The sequence below is a fragment of the Hemitrygon akajei genome, chromosome 32 (assembly GCF_048418815.1).
Source record: "Hemitrygon akajei chromosome 32, sHemAka1.3, whole genome shotgun sequence".
NCBI lineage: Eukaryota > Metazoa > Chordata > Chondrichthyes > Myliobatiformes > Dasyatidae > Hemitrygon > Hemitrygon akajei.
Window position 1 is genome coordinate 1,012,329 of NC_133155.1, and position 17,652 is coordinate 1,029,980.

General features: G+C 46.8%; 1 protein-coding gene across 13 annotated transcripts in view; it reads left to right on the forward strand.

Annotated features, from left to right (window-relative positions):
* hivep3b (HIVEP zinc finger 3b) overlaps positions 1 to 17,652 on the forward strand; it is a 696,153-nt gene that overhangs the window by 596,797 nt on the left and 81,704 nt on the right. For all 13 annotated transcript variants that reach the window (XM_073034355.1, XM_073034359.1, XM_073034361.1 and 10 more), the window contains one exon: positions 12,125 to 17,400. In XM_073034355.1, the coding sequence (XP_072890456.1) occupies positions 12,424 to 17,400 (4,977 nt within the window). In that variant the 5' untranslated portion in view covers positions 12,125 to 12,423. The remainder of the gene's footprint in view (positions 1 to 12,124; positions 17,401 to 17,652) is intronic.

Genomic DNA, 17,652 nt, shown 5'->3' on the forward strand with positions numbered 1-17,652 from the left:
AAGTGATGCTAAGCTGTACATAAGGTTACTGACAGAAAATGATAAAGTAGTGGTGGAGTTAGTGGGTGAATACTGAAGAGATGGAACTTTCAAAGTCTTAACTTTATGAATTTTAGAGAACCCAAAATGAGCAGGCACAGGTTTTAGGGAAGGAGTTGATGATTAGAGGGGGTTGTGAGGAAGGAGATGGTTTTAGGGATGGAGTTGGTGATTAGAGGGGATGTGAGGAAGGAGATGGTTTAGGGGATGGAGTTGGTAATTAGAGGGAGTGTGAGGAAGGAGGTGGTTGGAATCAGGAACATGCTGTTTGATGGCATGGTGGAGGTGGAGACTCTGTGCTGGAAATTCGGAGGATAAACAGAACATTCTGGGGGAAAAAAATAATGAGTGTCTAGACGAGTACTTGAATTGCCAAGGCAAAGAAGGCTCAGGGACAGGTGCTGATAAATAAGATTAGTATGGATAAATATTTATAGTCCCCATGAGCCGAAGGTCTGTCTTTACTGTATCACTCTAAATAACTAAATTATTAGTTTATTAATTGAAAGTCTAAAAGTTGGTGTATTTAAGGAGGAGACTGATGGGTCATTGATTAGTAAGGGAGGGGTTAAAGGTTATGGGGAGAAGGTGGGAGAATGGAGTAGAGAGGAAAAATAAATCGGGCATGATGGAATGGCAGAAAAGACTCAATGAGCCAAATGGCCTAACTCTACTATGTTTTGTATGGTCTTATGGAGTGCTGGAAATCTGAAGGAAAAATTCTGGAAAAAATAAGTTGATTATTCAGCACAAATTAAAAGAGAAATGGAGTGGAATGTTTTGTGTCAAAGGCCCTTTATTGAAATATTTATTAACTCAATATTCTTCCTTGTGAATCAATACACATGGAGAAAACAGGAACTATGGTGAGATCCAGGCAGTGAAATGGAATGTTCAGTGGCTCAATTGGAAATGTTCTCACCTCTGGGAGAGAAGAATTCATTTCAGACTTGTAGATTATAAAGTCCTGCCTTTCCTTAGTGCCTTCCCCATTTCTGAATGTAATGGTGTACTCTGCAGCTAGCAAATACTTTGAGAATGGCATCTTAAGAAACGCAGCAAGCGTCCTTAGGCAGTAAAGTGATAGTGACTAGATGCACTCTTCTTCCTGATGCCATCAGGAAGAAGGTGCAAGAGCCTTGCGTCTCACACCACCAGGTTCAGAAACAGTTATTACTCCTCAATCATCAGGCTCCTGAACCAAAAGGGATAACTTCACTCAACTTCCCACAACCTGTGAATTCACTTTCAAAGACTTTTTATCTTATGTTCTTGATAGTTATGGTTTATTTATTTTGATTATTTTGTGTTTTTCTTATTTTGAATTGGCACAGTTTGTTGTCTTTTGCACTCTGGTTGTTTGCTCGACCTGTTAGGTGTATTCTTTCATTGATTCTTGTGTTTCTTGTATTTGCTATGAATATCTGCAAAAAAAGGGTTGTATATAGTGACATAGATGTACTTTAACAATAAATTTACTTTGAACTTTGCCCTTCCCTACCTACTTGGCTTCACCTATCACCTTTCCAGCTATCCTCCTCCTACACCTTCACCTTTTCATTCTGGTGTCTTCCCCCTTTCTTTCCAGTCCCAAAGGTGGGCCTGAAACATCACCTGTTTATTTATCTCCATAGATGCTGCCTGGCCTGCTGAGTTCCTCTAGGGTTTTGTGTGTTACTTTGAACTTTGATGTTTCCTACAACAACACAAGTCTTTAGCAATTAGACCATTCAAAAAAATTGTCATCCAAAATGCTGTCACATAGACTCAAAGAATTCCTACTGCACAGAGTGAAACTGGTGGACCCATTGAGCTCACTATGGTCATTGGTCTCTGTAGAGACCAATGACCAATGTAGCCCCTGTCTCCATTTCTTCCCCTGTAGTTTTGCTTTAGGTACAGAAAGTACCCACTTTTGTCTTTGAAAATCTCAGTTGAATCTGCTTCCACTGTTCTTTCAAGCAGCGCAATATAAATTAAAATTTTACTAACTGTGAATATTGGTTAGTGGCAGTGTTGCTAATTATACCATAGCCATGATAAACGTTTCAACTCAGCAAGAAGGGATCTGGAATATTGAGGGCACAGTGACCAACAGTTGGCTTTCGTGTGACGCAATGTGCTAAACATCACCATTCACCAATGTCTGTGTAAGGTCCAATGCCATCTGCAACTTCTATCAACTGCATCAATAACATAGTTCCTGGCAACAAACACTAACCAACTCATTATTGTAAAATAATCCAGTCTTCTGTGACCTCTTATGAAGTGTAGATGATAGTTTCCAAGGTAGCAATTTGAGACTTTATCCTTCAGTTGGCCTGCTGCTCACAGAGTTATCTTTCTGTTAGCTCATTCTGTGATCACTTTGCTGCACATCTCTGCTCAGTTTGTGACAATGATGCCATTCTAAAACATTATCTATTTTTGTTGTCAATCACCATTCCCACAATTGAATTGAATTGACTTTATTTCTTGCATCCTTCATGGACATGAGAAGTAAGAATCTTTACATCACGTTTCCATCTGTATGTGCAAATTATAGTAATTTGTAATAAATGTGAAGAAACAGCACCTCAACTTTCAACAAAGCACATTATAGCCTTCCATACTTGGAGATGGTAGAATAAATGAAATCATTCTCAATCTTCCACCAGTAGTTTTGATGAAGGCTCTTTGACCTCTTCACAGATGCTGCCTGATCTGCTGACTACTTCCAGTTTCTGAAGGCAGACAGTAGTGTAGTTAGTAGAGCTGCTGCCTCATTATCTCCACCAACCCAAGTTCAGTCCTGACCGCATGCTGTCTTTGTGGAGTTTGGACACTCTCCCTGTGGGTGTGTGGTTTTATCTGGGTGCTCTGGTTTCCTCTCACAAATATTAATGACCATAAAACTGTCTGTGTAGATGAGTGTTAGAGACCAAATTTAGTGTGGGAAGAATGAAATGGATATGGAATGCATTGGAATTTAAATAGGTGATTGCTGTTCAGTGGGCTGAACTCAGTAAACTTCTCTGCTGCATCTCCCTCTCCCCCTCCCTCTCCCCCTCCCTCTCCCCCTCCCCCCTCCCCCTCCCTCTCCCCCCTCCCTCTCCCCCTCCCTCTCCCCCCCTCCCCCCTCCCCCTCCCCCTCCCCCTCCCCCAGCATCTGCATTGGTTTGATTTTCAAATCAACAAGGGCACTGTGGTTCAGTCATAGAAGTTAATGTAAGGACCTCAGTTTCAATGGTTTACACAGAAATCTAAGATTTTGAAAGCAACACACTCAAATTGCTGGAGAAACTCAGTAAGCCAGGTAGCATCCATGGAAGTGAATAAGCAGTTGATGTTGCAGGCTGAGACACTTCTTCAGGAATGGAAAGAAAGGCGGAAGATGCCAGAATAAAAATGTGGAGGGAGGGGAAGGAGGATAGCTGGAAAGGTGATGGGTCAAGCTGGGTGGGTGGGAAAGGTCAAGGATTGGAGAAGGAGTCTGATGGAGAGGATAATGAACCATAGGAGGAAGGGACCCAGGAGGAGGGGAGGGTTGACAAGCAGATAAGAAGAGGTAAGAGGCCAGACTAGGGAATAGGAGAAGAGGGGAGGGGGGAAATTTTTTTTTACCAAAAGATATTGATGCAATCAGGTTGGAGACTACCCGGATGGAATATAAGGTAATATAACTCCTCCACCCTGAGGCTGGCTTCATTATGGCACAAGAAAAGACTCTGGACCAACATGTTGGAAAGGGAATGAGAATCGGAATTAGAATGTTTGGCCTCCGGGAAGTTCTGCGTTTGGCGGGTGGAGCTGAGATGCTCAATGAACCGGTTCCCCTAATTTGTGACAGGTCTCACCAATGTAGCAAAGGCTATATCAGGAGCACCAGACACAATAGATGACCTCAGCAGATTCATAGGCAAAGTGTTGCCCCATCTGGAGTGACTGTTTGGGGTCCTGAATGGAGTTGAGGATGGAGGTGAATGGGTAAGTATAGCACTTAGGCTCCTTGCAGTGATAAGTGCCCAAAGGGTGATTAGTGGGGAGGGACGAATAGTCAAGGGAATAATGGTGGGAGTGGAAAGCAGAGTGAAGGGGGAAGATAAAAATATGTGTGGTGGTAGCAGGGGTTCTCAGCTTTTTTTTTAATGCGTGAAAAAGATGAGGGAGGTATCTGAAATGGACTAAGCAGTTTTAAGGATAGGGTGGAAGTTAGAGGTAAAGTTGATTAAGTTGTCGAGCTCAGCATGGGTTCATGTAGCAACACCAATTCTTTTAATATTTATTGTCTGTAAGATGTTTCTGTAGCTGATTCCATTGGCATGCATCCTTAATATGCTAAACGACCATTAGGAATCATTCCCTCACAACCCCACCTAACACATTTGTGATATTAAGGTGAAGACTGAGGTGAGTATAAGGACAGTGTACACCATGTGTGATGACTTTTGATAATATTGTTTCATCAGCACATTGCAGTTAGTTGAGTGTCGACTACATTCAATGAAGCATCTATGGAGGGAAATAAGGGATGCATTCTTGGAACAAGAATCAGGGACAAGGCTATTCTGGATTTAGTGTTATGTAATGAACAGGATTTGATAAGTGATCTTGAAGTAAAGGAGCCATTAGGAGGTAATGACCATAATATGATAAGTTTTTATCTGCAATTTGAGAAAGATAAGGGCAGATCGGAGGTGTCAGTGTTACAGTTGAACAAAGGAGACTATGGAGCCATGAGGGAGGAGCTGGCCAAAGTTAACTGGATGGATATCCTAGCAGAAAAGACAGTGGAACAGCAATGGCAGGTATTCTTGGGAATAATGCACAAGGTGCAAAATCAGTTCATCCCCCAGAGAAGGAAGGATTCAAAGGGGGGAAAGGGGCCACAGTGGTTAATAAAGGAAGTCAGAGATTGAATAGCATTTAAAAAAAAAAGGAAGTATGACACAGCTAAGGTGAATGGGAGGACAGATGATTGGGAAATTTTTAAGGAACAACAGAACTTAACTAAAAAGGCAATACGGGGAGAAAAAATGAGGTACGAACGCAAGCTAGCCAGGAATATAAAGGAAGATAGCAAAAGCTTTTTTAGGTATGTGAAGAGAAAGAAGATAGTTAAGAACAATGTTGGGCCCTTGAAGAATGAATTGGGTGAAATTGTTATGGGAAACAATGAAATGGCAGAAGAATTTAATAAGTACTTTAGATCTGTCTTCACTAAGGAAGACACAAGCAATCTCCCAGATGTATGAATGGGCCAAGGACACAGGGTAACAGAGGAAATGAAACAGATTGACATTAGGAAGGAAACGGTGATGAGTAGACTGATGGGACTGAAGGCTGACAAATCCCCAGGTCCAGATGGTCTGCATCCTAGGGTACTAAAGGAGGTGGCCCTGGAAATTGCAGATGCATTGGTAGTCATTTTCCAATGTTCCTTAGATTCAGGATCAGTTCCTGAGTATTGGAAAATGGCTAATGTTATCCCACTTTTTAAGAAAGGAGGGAGGGAGAAAACAGAGAACTATCGACCTGTCAGCCTAACATCTGTGGTGGGAAAGATGCTAGAGTACATTATTAAAGATGAAATAGTGGCATATCTAGATAGCAGTGATAGAATTGGGCCGAGCCAGCATGGATTTACCAAGGGTAAATCATGCTTGACTAATCTGTTGGAGTTTTTCGAGGATGTAACCAGGAAGTTAGACGGGGGAGATCCAGTGGATGTAGTGTACCTCGATTTTCAAAAGGCATTTGATAAGGTCCCACATAGGAGATTGGTGGGTAAAATCAGAGCTCATGGCAATGGGGGGAAGACATAGAAAACTGGTTGGCAGATAGAAAGCAAAGGGTAGCGGTGAATGGGTGTTTCTCGGAATGGCAGGTGGTGACTAGTGGGGTGCCACAGGGCTCGGTATTGGGACCACAGCTGTTTACGATTTACATCAACGATTTAGATGAAGGCATTGAGAATAACATCAGCAAGTTTGCTGATGATACTAAGCTGGGTGGCAGTGTGACATGTGATGAGGATGTTAGGAGAATTCAGGGTGACTTGGATAGGCTGGGTGAGGGGCAGATACTTGGCAGATGACGTTTAATGTGAATAAGTGTGAGGTTATCCACTTTGGGAGTAAGAACAGGAAGGCAGATTATTATCTGAACAGTGTAGAGTTGGGTAAGGGAGAAATACAAAGAGATCTAGGAGTCCTTGTTCATCAGTCACTGAAGGTGAATGAGCAAGTGCAGCAGGCAGTGAAGAAGGCTAATGGAATGTTGGCCTTTATTACAAAGGGAATTGAGTACAAGAGCAAGGAAATCCTTTTGCATTTGTACAGGACCCTGGTGAGACCACACCTGGAGTATTGTGTACAATTTTGGTCTCTAGGGTTAAGAAAGGACATCCTGGCTATAGAGGAAGTGCAGCGTAGATTCACGAGGTTAATTCCTGGGATGTCCAGACTGTCTTACGCAGAGAGGTTGGAGAGACTGGGCTTGTACACACTGGAATTGGGGGGAGATTGAGAGGGGATCTGATTGCAACATATAAGATTATTAAGGGATTGGACAAGATAGAGGCAGGAAATATGTTCCAGATGCTGGGAGAGTCCAGTACCAGAGGGCATGGTTTGAGAATAGAGGGTAGGTCATTTAGGACAGAGTTAAGGAAAAACTTCTTCTCCCAGAGAGTTGTGGGGGTTTGGAATGCACTGCCTCGGAAGGTAGTGGAGGCCAATTCTCTGGATGCTTTCAAGAAGGAGCTAGATAGGTATCTTATGGATAGGGGAATCAAGGGATATGGGGACAAGGCAGGAACCGGGTATTGATAGTAATTGATCAGCCATGATCTCAAAATGGCGGTGCAGGCTCGAAGGGCCGAATGGTCTACTTCTGCACCTATTGTCTATAAACAGTTGATGTTTCAAACTAGAACCCTTCATCAGGACTGGAAGGGTGTTGGCCCAAAACGTCGACTGTTCATTTCCCTCCATAGATGCTGCCTGACCTGTTAGTTCCAACATCATTTTGGGTGTGTTGCTCCATTTCAGCTTCTGCAGTCATGCTTGTGTCTACCTTCAGTGAAGGGTATTTTGTTGGTAATCTTTTGACAATAGACAATAGGTGCAGAAGTAGACCATTCGGCCCTTCGAGCCTGCACCGCCATTTTGAGATCATGGCTGATCAATTACTATCAATACCCGGTTCCTGCCTTGTCCCAATATCCCTTGATTCCCCTATCCATAAGATACCTATCTAGCTCCTTCTTGAAAGCATCCAGAGAATTGGCCTCCACTACCTTCCGAGGCAGTGCATTCCAGACCCCCACAACTCTCTGGGAGAAGAAGTTTTTCCTTAACTCTGTCCTAAATGACCTACCCCTTATTCTCAAACCATGCCCTCTGGTACTGGACTGTCCCAGCATCTGGAACATATTTCCTGCCTCTATCTTGTCCAATCCCTTAATAATCTTATATGTTGCAATCAGATCCCCTCTCAATCTCCTTAATTCCAGCGTGTACAAGCCCAGTCTCTCTAACCTCTCTGCGTAAGACAGTCCAGACATCCCAGGAATTAACCTCGTGAATCTACGCTGCACTTCCTCTACAGCCAGGATGTCCTTCTTTAACCCTTGAGACCAAAACTGTACACAATACTCCAGGTGTGGTCTCACCAGGGCTCTGTACAAATGCAAGAGGATTTCCTTGCTCTTGTACTCAATTCCCTTTGTAATAAAGGCCAACATTCCATTAGCCTTCTTCACTGCCTGCTGCACTTGCTCATTCACCTTCAGTGACTGATGAACAAGGACTCCGAGATCTCTTTGTATTTCTCCCTTACCCAACTCTACACCGTTCAGATAATAATCTGCCTTCCTGTTCTTACTTCCAAAGTGGATAACCTCACACTTATTCACATCAAACGCCATCTGCCAAGTATCTGCCCACTCACCCAGCCTATCCAAGTCACCCTGAATTCTCCTAACATCCTCATCACTGCCACCCAGCTTAGTATCATCAGTAAATTTGCTGATGTTATTTTCTATGCCTTCATCTAAATCGTTAACGTAAATGGTAAACAGCTGTGGTCCCAATACCGAGCCCTGTGGCACCCCACTAGTCACCACCTGCCATTCCGAGAAACACCCATTCACCGCTACCCTTTGCTTTCTATCTGCCAACCAGTTTTCTATCCATGTCAATGCCTTCCCCCCGATGCCCTGAGCTTTGATTTTACCCACCAATCTTCTATGTGGGACCTTATCAAATGCCTTCTGAAAATTGAGGTACACTACATCCACTGGATCTCCCCCGTCTAACTTACTGGTTACATCCTCGAAAAACTCCAAATAGATTAGTCAAGCATGATTTACCCTTGGTAAATCCATGCTGGCTCGGCCCAATCCTATCACTGCTTTCTAGATATGCCACTATTTCATCCTTAATAATGGACTCTAGCATCTTTCCCACCACAGATGTCAGGCTGACAGGTCGATAGTTCTCTGTTTTCTCCCTCCCTCCTTTCTTTAAAAAGTGGGATAACATTAGCCATTTTCCAATACTCAGGAACTGATCCTGAATCTAAGGAACATTGGAAAATGACTACCAATGCATCCGCAATTTCCAGGGCCACCTCCTTTAGTACCCTAGGATGCAGACCATCTGGACCTGGGGATTTGTCAGCCTTCAGTCCCATCAGTCTACTCATCACCGTTTCCTTCCTAATGTCAATCTGTTTCATTTCCTCTGTTACCCTATGTCCTTGGCCCATCCATACATCTGGGAGATTGCTTGCGTCTTCCTTAGTGAAGACAGATCTAAAGTACTTATTAAATTCTTCTGCCATTTCATTGTTTCCCATAACAATTTCACCCAATTCATTCTTCAAGGGCCCAACATTGTTCTTAACTATCTTCTTTCTCTTCACATACCTAAAAAAGCTTTTGCTATCTTCCTTTATATTCCTGGCTAGCTTGCGTTCGTACCTCATTTTTTCTCCCCGTATTGCCTTTTTAGTTAAGTTCTGTTGTTCCTTAAAAATTTCCCAATCATCTGTCCTCCCATTCACCTTAGCTGTGTCATACTTCCTTTTTTTTAATGCTATTCAATCTCTGACTTCCTTTGTTAACCACTGTGACCCCTTTACCCCCTTTGAATCCTTCCTTCTCTGGGGGATGAACTGATTTTGCACCTTGTGCATTATTCCCAAGAATACCTGCCGTTGCTGTTCCACTGTCTTTTCTGCTGGGCTATCCGTCCAGTCAACTTTGGCCAGCTCCTCCCTCATGGCTCCATAGTTTCCCCTGTTCATCTGCAACACTGACACCTCCGAGCTGCCCTTATCCTTCTCAAATTGCAGATTTGCTTGTAACAGATTCTACCTAGCTTATGAATGCCTAGTATGTATACAACCCATATATAAAGGAGCATCTGGGAGACTAGTCAATGCATTTGCCCGCTGCTGCAGAGCCATAGGCATCTTCTGCCGGGTGAAAACTGAGCTTGTGGCTGCATTTTCAACTTGAGAACTGTTCAGGTTACAAGAAAGGGAAATCCAGCCCGAAACGTCAACTACTTCTTCCTATAGATGTTGCCTGGCCTGCTGCGTTTCACCAGTATTTTGTGTGTGTTGCTTGAATTTCCAGCATCTGCAGATTTCCTCGTGTTTGTGTTTTCAAATTTACTACTACGAAGCCTCTGCCAGTGATGCCTACACTGAAGAAGTTTAAATCTTCTCTTCGAGAGTTCAGTGAAGCCATCGCTCACTCTCACTGAGTTTCATGTGGTTAGCACAGACATCATAGGCCAAAAGCCTGTACCTTTCTATTGTGTCCTCAAAGATAAGTGTGACTTTCTAACCAAAATGGACGGCAGACATGAGAAAGCATTCCAGTATCTATAGGAAGTCAAAATGAAAGAAAGTTTAAGATCAGAGTGACAAAGGTGAGGAGCCTGAGGAAAGAATTTAAATTGAAAATTAATTGGTGTTGTTCATAGTATTTGGAAATGTGCTGAAATTATAGTAATCACTGTGGAAGTTAACAGGTATTATTAATAGCTACTGATACATTATATTTCATGGTTATGCAATTGTAAAATGAGTTGTACATACAGTAACTGATAATTTACTATCTAAAAAATCAGAAATCCCGTGCTCCCTTCTTATTCACCAGGGTTCTAGTTCTCACACCAGGAACACTTATTATTTTATTCTGTAACATTTTATAAAAAGTGGAATAGCATCCAATAGTCTGGAAAACCTGCTAGGTCAATACCACCAAATCCCTAAGTGTGCCCAACTATTGGAATTGTTAACCTTTTCTTTGACAATAGACACTGCCAAGATGTTAAGTTAGCATGTTATGATGTATTTTTGTTTTAATAAATATTTAAATGTATAATTTTGTATAGGTTTAGTTAAATATTGATAAGATTTTAATATCTATGTAGTTGGTGGTTACTGTGAGGCATGTAACTTTCAGAGGAAGCAACATGCAAATATACCCTTTCCAAACTGTGTGTAATATGGTATGAGTTTCAATACAAGATATCATTGTTGTTTGGTGTTGGCTGCCTTCAGGCAAGGATGAAAATCTTGTTATACTGGTGTTAGCAATTAGCTACAGAATCCCCAGACACCACAGGAAGCTGCACTGACTCTTTGCCACTCCAAGCCATTTTTCTTTACAACAAGGACATCAATACTCAAGCCCTGGTGCTTTGGTAGGGATCTTCCTCAATAAGGTTCAGCAAGTTAGCTGAAACATGATCTTATGTACTAGTTTTATGACATATAATCATCAATTGCCCCCTTCCAAATTTCTGTTCTCGGGGTTTTAGATTCCTTCCATAAGACTTTACAACATAGGAGCACAATTAGGCCATTCAGCTTACCTAGTCTTCTCCATCATTCCATCATGGCTGATTTATTACCCCTCTCAACCCCATTCTCCTGCCTTCTCCCTTTAACCTTTGACACCCTGACTAATCAAAAACTTATCAACATCCACTTTAAATATACCAATAACTTGGTTTCCACAGTTGTCTCCAGCAGAGAATTCCACAGATTCACCACCCCTGGCTAAAGAAATTTCTCCTCATCTCTCTCCCCATGGCAATGCTCTTATGGGCTGGTTGGGTGTGTGAGAGGGGGACATGTTGAACAATTAAAGTTACCACAGGTAATACACATAAAATGACAATCTGAGAGTCATACAGTACTGTGTGAAGGTCTTAAACACATATATATATAGTGAGTTTGTAAATCTGGTGGGAGCAAAGGGTGTGGGGAATGGCAAAAGTGGAGTGCCACAGCAGGAGTGTGGGGCAGGTGGTAGAGAAGGTGCCGGGGCGGGTAGTGGCCCGACGGCAGTCACACCCTGTCCTGAAACACCAGGCAAGGTCCTTTTATTCTAAACAATTGGTTTATTGATCATTACAGAATGTCTCTGTGGTGCTTCCCACTCCCTCCCCTCTCCCTTCTCCTTTCAATCCACAATAGAAACCCTTATCAGAATCAACTTTTATCATCACTCACATATGTCATGAAATTTGTTTTTTTTGTGGCTACAGTACAATGCAATACATAAAATTTCTACAGAAGTGTGCAAAAGTTTTAGGCACCCTAGCAATATATACATGCTTAAGACTTTTGCACAATACAGTAATTATGATCAGCTTAGATTTGCAGAAAAAAATCTGGTCAACTTTCATTGATCCATGATTGGTCCTTGGCCACGATACAGTTCTGGTTCCTGTGAAAGGAGAAAAAGCCTCAGAAGCCGGGCAGAAAGTCAGCAGACTTGGACCTCAGCTCTGGAATTTCCAGCTCTTGCTATCTCATTGTGTCCCCATCCTTTAAGATCCTCTTTAAAAGATGACACTTATCCAAAGTTTAGCTCACTCGTCTCTTTGTGTTTGTCTTTGGCAAATTCTTATGGAGTGCCTTGGGATGTTTTAGTTGATTAAGGATTCTGGAAGTTGCACATAACTGACTGCAGTGTGTGTTCTTTATGCATCACTGATGACAGTGTGTGTTCTTTATGCATTACTGATGGCAGTGTGTTTGCTTTGTGCATCACTGACTGTTTTTTTCTCTCTTGCAGGATTAGTGTCAACGCCAGAAAAAAGAAACTTTGAAGAAGGGCTGAGCAAAATTGTTTGGAGTGACAATCTTGAAGTTGTATGTGATTGATAATTGTTTTCAAAGGGACTCACCATGAAGTGAACTTAAAATAAATGTCCCTTTTTCATTGGATTGTTACAAAGGAGGAATACCATGCCAGGACTTTAACTCAGTAACCATTCCCAGCAAATGTGAGCAGAGCTTTCTAAAGACAGTAAATTTAGCAAATGAATCCTGAAGATCTTCCGCAGAAAAGTACTTGAAGCCTTTCTCTAGGTCATGGATCCTGAGTCAAGCACTGCCCACCAGAAGAGTACAGGAAGGTCCGATCAGAGCCCAGGCAGAAAGTCAAGCAAGGTTGAAATTGGTCCTCCAGGCGGGAGGTCAGCCTATCATCCAGGCCAGCTCCATCCCCAAGGAAGCCTCGGTGGTGACATTATCCCATCCCAGCCGTGCTTTTCAGCCCCGTTACCCCTCCCCACCGAACGCACCCACCAACAGGCTCCGGCCCCAGATCTGCTAAAGCACACCAGTGCTTACTCTTATGAGCAGGCACGCCACACCTCACCACAGCTGCTACACCAACCCATGGCATCTGCCTTCATGGCTCCAGTAAAGCCAGATGTTGGCCTGGAGGGGCGGTCATGGCACCTCTTTGACCCAAGGGGACCAGTGGGCTCTGGGTCGTATCTACCCTCTGGTCTTCACGCACACCGGCATCTTCTTCCTTCCCATTCTCCCATCATGCACAAGGAGGAGCCTCAGCCTGTCCAATCTGCCCATGGCCACCACACTGCTCAGGTTTCCTTAAAGCAGGAGGAGGTGCCCAGAAAGGAGAAAAAGCCTCAGAAACCAGGCAAGTATATTTGCCAGTTCTGCAGCCGTCCTTGTGCCAAGCCCAGTGTGCTCCAGAAGCACATCAGATCACACACTGGTGAACGCCCCTACCCGTGCCATTCTTGTGGGTTCTCCTTCAAGACGAAAAGCAACCTGTACAAGCACAGGAAATCTCACGCCCATAAACTCAAAGCAGGGCTGGTGCCCAGTGCCAAAGGAGAGACGTTTCCTGGAATGTCTGGGCCGGAGATGGAGAAGCTCAGTGGGGACGAACCTGAGGAACACACTGAAGGGGATGAAAGCACAGACTCCGAAGATGAGACTGCCGGGATGAGTCACCCCCTCGAGCTGCCGTCCAAACACAAGCACATTCCAACCTGCGGCTCATCTGGCACTCATGAATCGAGTCCCAGGCAGCCAGCCTTTACCTTGGCTCAGCCGAGCGAGACTCCATCCCTCGATGAAGGCTTGCAGCTTTCAGAGTCCTCCCTCGACCTGTCCTTCAGTCACAAACCAGAAGACTCACACACCATTAAGCAGAAGCTGGCACTGCGGCTGAGCGAGAGGAGGAAGGCCTTGGCCGACGAGCAATCCCAGACCTTCCTGAGCCCTGGGAGTAAGGGGAGCACTGAGTCAGGTTACTTCTCCCGCTCAGAGAGTGCTGAACAGCAGCTCAGTCCGCCACAGGCTAGTGCCAAGTCTTATGCCGAGATCATCCTGGGAAAGTACGGCCGCTACGGTCAAAGAACAGCCATGATCGCCGCTAGCACCACGCAGAGGATGCAGCAAGTGGAAGAAAAGCCAGCGGGACTGTCATTTTCTGTGCCCAAAGCCCAGATGGAACAGAACGTCATTGAGCATATCACCAAACTCATCACAATTAACGAAGCTGTGGTGGACACCAGCCAGATTGACAGCGTCAAGCCGCGTCGCACTTCACTGTCCAGGCGGGGTAGCATCGAGTCACCAAAGTTGAGCACCTCTCGAGATTCATTTCAGTTTGACCTGAAGTCGCTGGGGTCTGCCAGCCTGAGCTCGGATGCTAGCAGGCTTGCCTTCTCAGCTGTTCATCATGGACACAGTGCCAGTGAGACCGTGCCTCTGACGAGAAGCAACTCCATGCCTTCTGCAAGCAGCTCCTGTGCTCCGCCAGCCTTCAAGGGAAGCCATTCATTCGATGACAGAATGACAGAGCCCGACCAGGCCTTCAGCCATGGCCTGATAACGCATCACCGCATGCTGAAAAGGCAGAAAGCCATCGAGCTGCCTTCCGGCATGGAATATCAGACAGAAGAAGCTGGGTATTCAGCGAAGGAGATGCAGATAGCACCTGGCAGGGCTAGTGAAGAGCAAGAGCCCACTGAGACTGACCTCACCAAGAAGACCAAGAAAGGCCCCAGGGCCAAAGGGCTGATGTATGAATGTGATATCTGTGGGGCCCGCTACAGGAAACGGAGCAACTATGAAACACACAAGAAGTATTACTGTTCAGAACTGCACGCCCCAAGAGCCCGGCCCTACCTGCCTCCCACCCCTCAGGAGGTGGAGCGCAGGCCCCTGGGGCATGATATCCAGCCGCAGATTGTGCACTACAAGCTCCGTCCATCCCTGGAGCTCACTCCAGCGAGGAAGAGGAGGAAAGAGAAGAGCCTTGGAGATGATGAGGAGCCCCCAGGTGACTATGGGAGCAGACCGAGCACTGTCTCCATTGCCGGGCCCTGCAGCAGTACCCCTGCCCAGTCTCCACTACTACCGCCCTCTCAGAGCTCGGGCCTCCCGCTGGAGATGAGCCCACACCTGGGCAAAGGCGAAGCCCAGCTGGTGATAGAAGGGAGTTCAGAGCAGAGGGCCAGGCCGAGGGCCACGTCCACTGAGGTGAAGCCTCATTCAACGTCTGGCCCCAGCCCGGATGCCAGTGTCAAGAGAACCACAGGGAAGGAGATCTCTGTCATTCAGCACACCAACAAGCTGAGCAGACCCAGTTCCTTCGAGAAGTCAGAGGCCCTGGAGCACCTGGGCCCGCAGGAAGGCCCGTCAGCCGAGTATTCCACTCAGGCTGGCGAGGCCGAAGCAATAAGGGCTTGGCAACCATCTGCCGAGCCGACTCGGCCACACCACCCACCTCTGCAAGCCCGGCTGGTCCGCCAACGCAAGATCCAGGTGCCCGAGATCCTGGTGACTGAGGAGCCCGATAAGGTGGAGGAAAAGCAGAAGGAACCGTGCACCAAGGAGCCCGAGAAGCCTGCTGAAGAATTCCAGTGGCCTCAGAGGAGCCAGACGCTGTCGCAGTTGCCTGCTGAGAAGCTGCCACCGAAGAAGAAGCGGTTGCGGCTGGCCGAGATGTCTCAGTCATCAGGCGAGTCCAGCTTTGAGTCAGCCACGCTGTCGCGGAGCCCAAGTCAAGAGAGCAGCGTTTCCCTTGGCTCTGGCCGCTCGGTGTCCTTTGATAGGGATGAGGCAGCAGCAGCAGCAACAGCTCCCAAGGAGGGCAGCGGGATGGCCATCGAGGTGCACAGCCGGCCCGCTGCCCCGCACATGCTAACGGTACCCACCCACTACCAGCAGCCACGGGAGATGAGGCGTTCCTCTTCCGAGCAGGCCCCAGGACACCAACTGCCCTCAGAGGTGGCTGAGACACGCAGCAAGTCCTTTGACTATGGGAGCCTGTCCTCGGAGTTGGCACCGGCCACCAAGCTGTCATCGCCTCTCCGGGAACGGCGGAGGTGCTTGTTGGTGCGCCAGGCCACACTTAGCTGCTGTGCCGAGCCCACACCTGACCCCCAGCTCGGGCCCAGGCCGGAGAAGCAGGAGGCACCACTACCGCAGCCTGCGGGAGCCCCAGGCCCACCATCATGCTTCCACTCTCCTCCTCCTCCCAGTGCCCTGCAGCCCTACCCCAGCCAATCGAGTGATGCCCCACCTCCAGCTGAGACCTTCCAGTTGTTCCAGCTGCCTCTGGCAGCAGAGCAGAAACCAAGTCCACCGCCTTCCTTCAGGGGCCAGATGTCAGCCCTGCTCTCTGTGCCTGACGTGCTGCCAGGCCCTCTGCCTTTCCCCCTCTACCCGCTGCACCACCTCCCACCGCTGCCGGCTGACTTGCCAGCCCGACCTTCCTCACTCCTGCCCCCGCCAGCCCTCCCTTTGCTGCCAGCTCGCTCCCAGATGCCCTTCCAGCTGCAGGCTGGGCCTGGAGCCAGCAACTTCAGGGAGCACAAGCCCCCTTCCCGTCTGTCCCCACCAATCTGCTTGCCTCCTTTCCAGTCACAGCCCGAGTACAGCACAGCTATTTCCACCGCCTCTCCTTCAGCTGCCCAGCCCAGCATTACTGAGTCCCCTGAGCCCCTCCGACCCACGGTGTCATTCACAGTGCCCGTCAGAGTCCAGACCCACATGCCAACCTTTGGGAGTGCGATGTACACCACTCTGTCTCAGATGCTGGTGACGCAGTCTGCAGAGAGCCCAGCCACCGTGGTCATCTGCAGGGTTGAAGACAGTAGACCCAAAGCCACCCTTGTGTGCAGTGCCGCGGTGCATGGCATAGGGCTGGATCTGGCGCAGGTGGTTGCTGGCCGTCACCAGGACTTGTTCCAGTCACCCTACCTGAGAGTACCATTGCCCATGCCATTTGCTCCAATGACAGAGGGTACTTGTGCACCAGAGAGTTATCCATCCACTATTGGCGGAAGCAAACGGATGCTGTCTCCAGCGGGGAGCCTGGAGCTGACCATGGAAACCCAGCAGCAGAAGCGAGTGAAGGAGGAAGAGATCGAAGAGGAATCAGAAGAGAAAACAGAAGAAAGAGCAGACAATGTTGCAAGAAGACAGTCTCACCAGCCAGCAAGATGCTGCCCAGCTGAGTCCAAAGCCTTATCTGTCCAGACCTCACCATCCCTGCAGCTGCCCAGGGCCTCAGAGAAACACGAGCTCTGGTCAGGAAATCAATACAGAGGTAAAACTCCCCTAGGCCCAGTGAAGAAGGAAGATCCCCAGGAGGTGGCCCAAGAGAGGAGTCCATTACACTTGCAAGAGCTTCAGACACTCACTTCCAGCACTTTACCCAATCCACCCTCAGTCACCAGTCCTACAAAGCCCAGCAGGGTTGTGATCACAGATGTCAGCGATGTACAGCATGTACTGCACTTCCCTAGCCTCCACGTCACCACCAGCGTCAGCTGGTGTTACCTGAAGTACACCAAGCCAAACCCCACACAGCAAACTGACCGAAGGTCCTCTGTGTACGCCAGTTGGTGTATCAGCCTGTACAATCCCAACCTACCGGGCGTGTCCACCAAGCTAAGCCTTGCACTTCTGAGGTCAAAGCAGATGTCCAGCAAGGAAGTCTACACAATGGCCACAGCTCCACAGCGACAGACGGGGAAGTTGGTCCCATCAAGTACAAGGAAGCTCCGAGTTAGCGAGGTAAGGCATGGATTTGTTGCTCAGATAAGTATGACCTTTAGGAGCAGGAGAAGGCTATTCAGCCCCTCAAACCTGCCCCATCTTTCATTGAGGTCCAGGTTGACTTTCTACCTCAAATCCACCATTGCATCCATTCCATTTGTGCCCAAGATTCTGTCATCCTTTCTCTTCAAGCCTCTAGGCTAAAGAAATCCTAAACGAAACCCAGCCCTACAAATCAACTCTTGTTCTGTGCTCGTTGCCCTAACTACT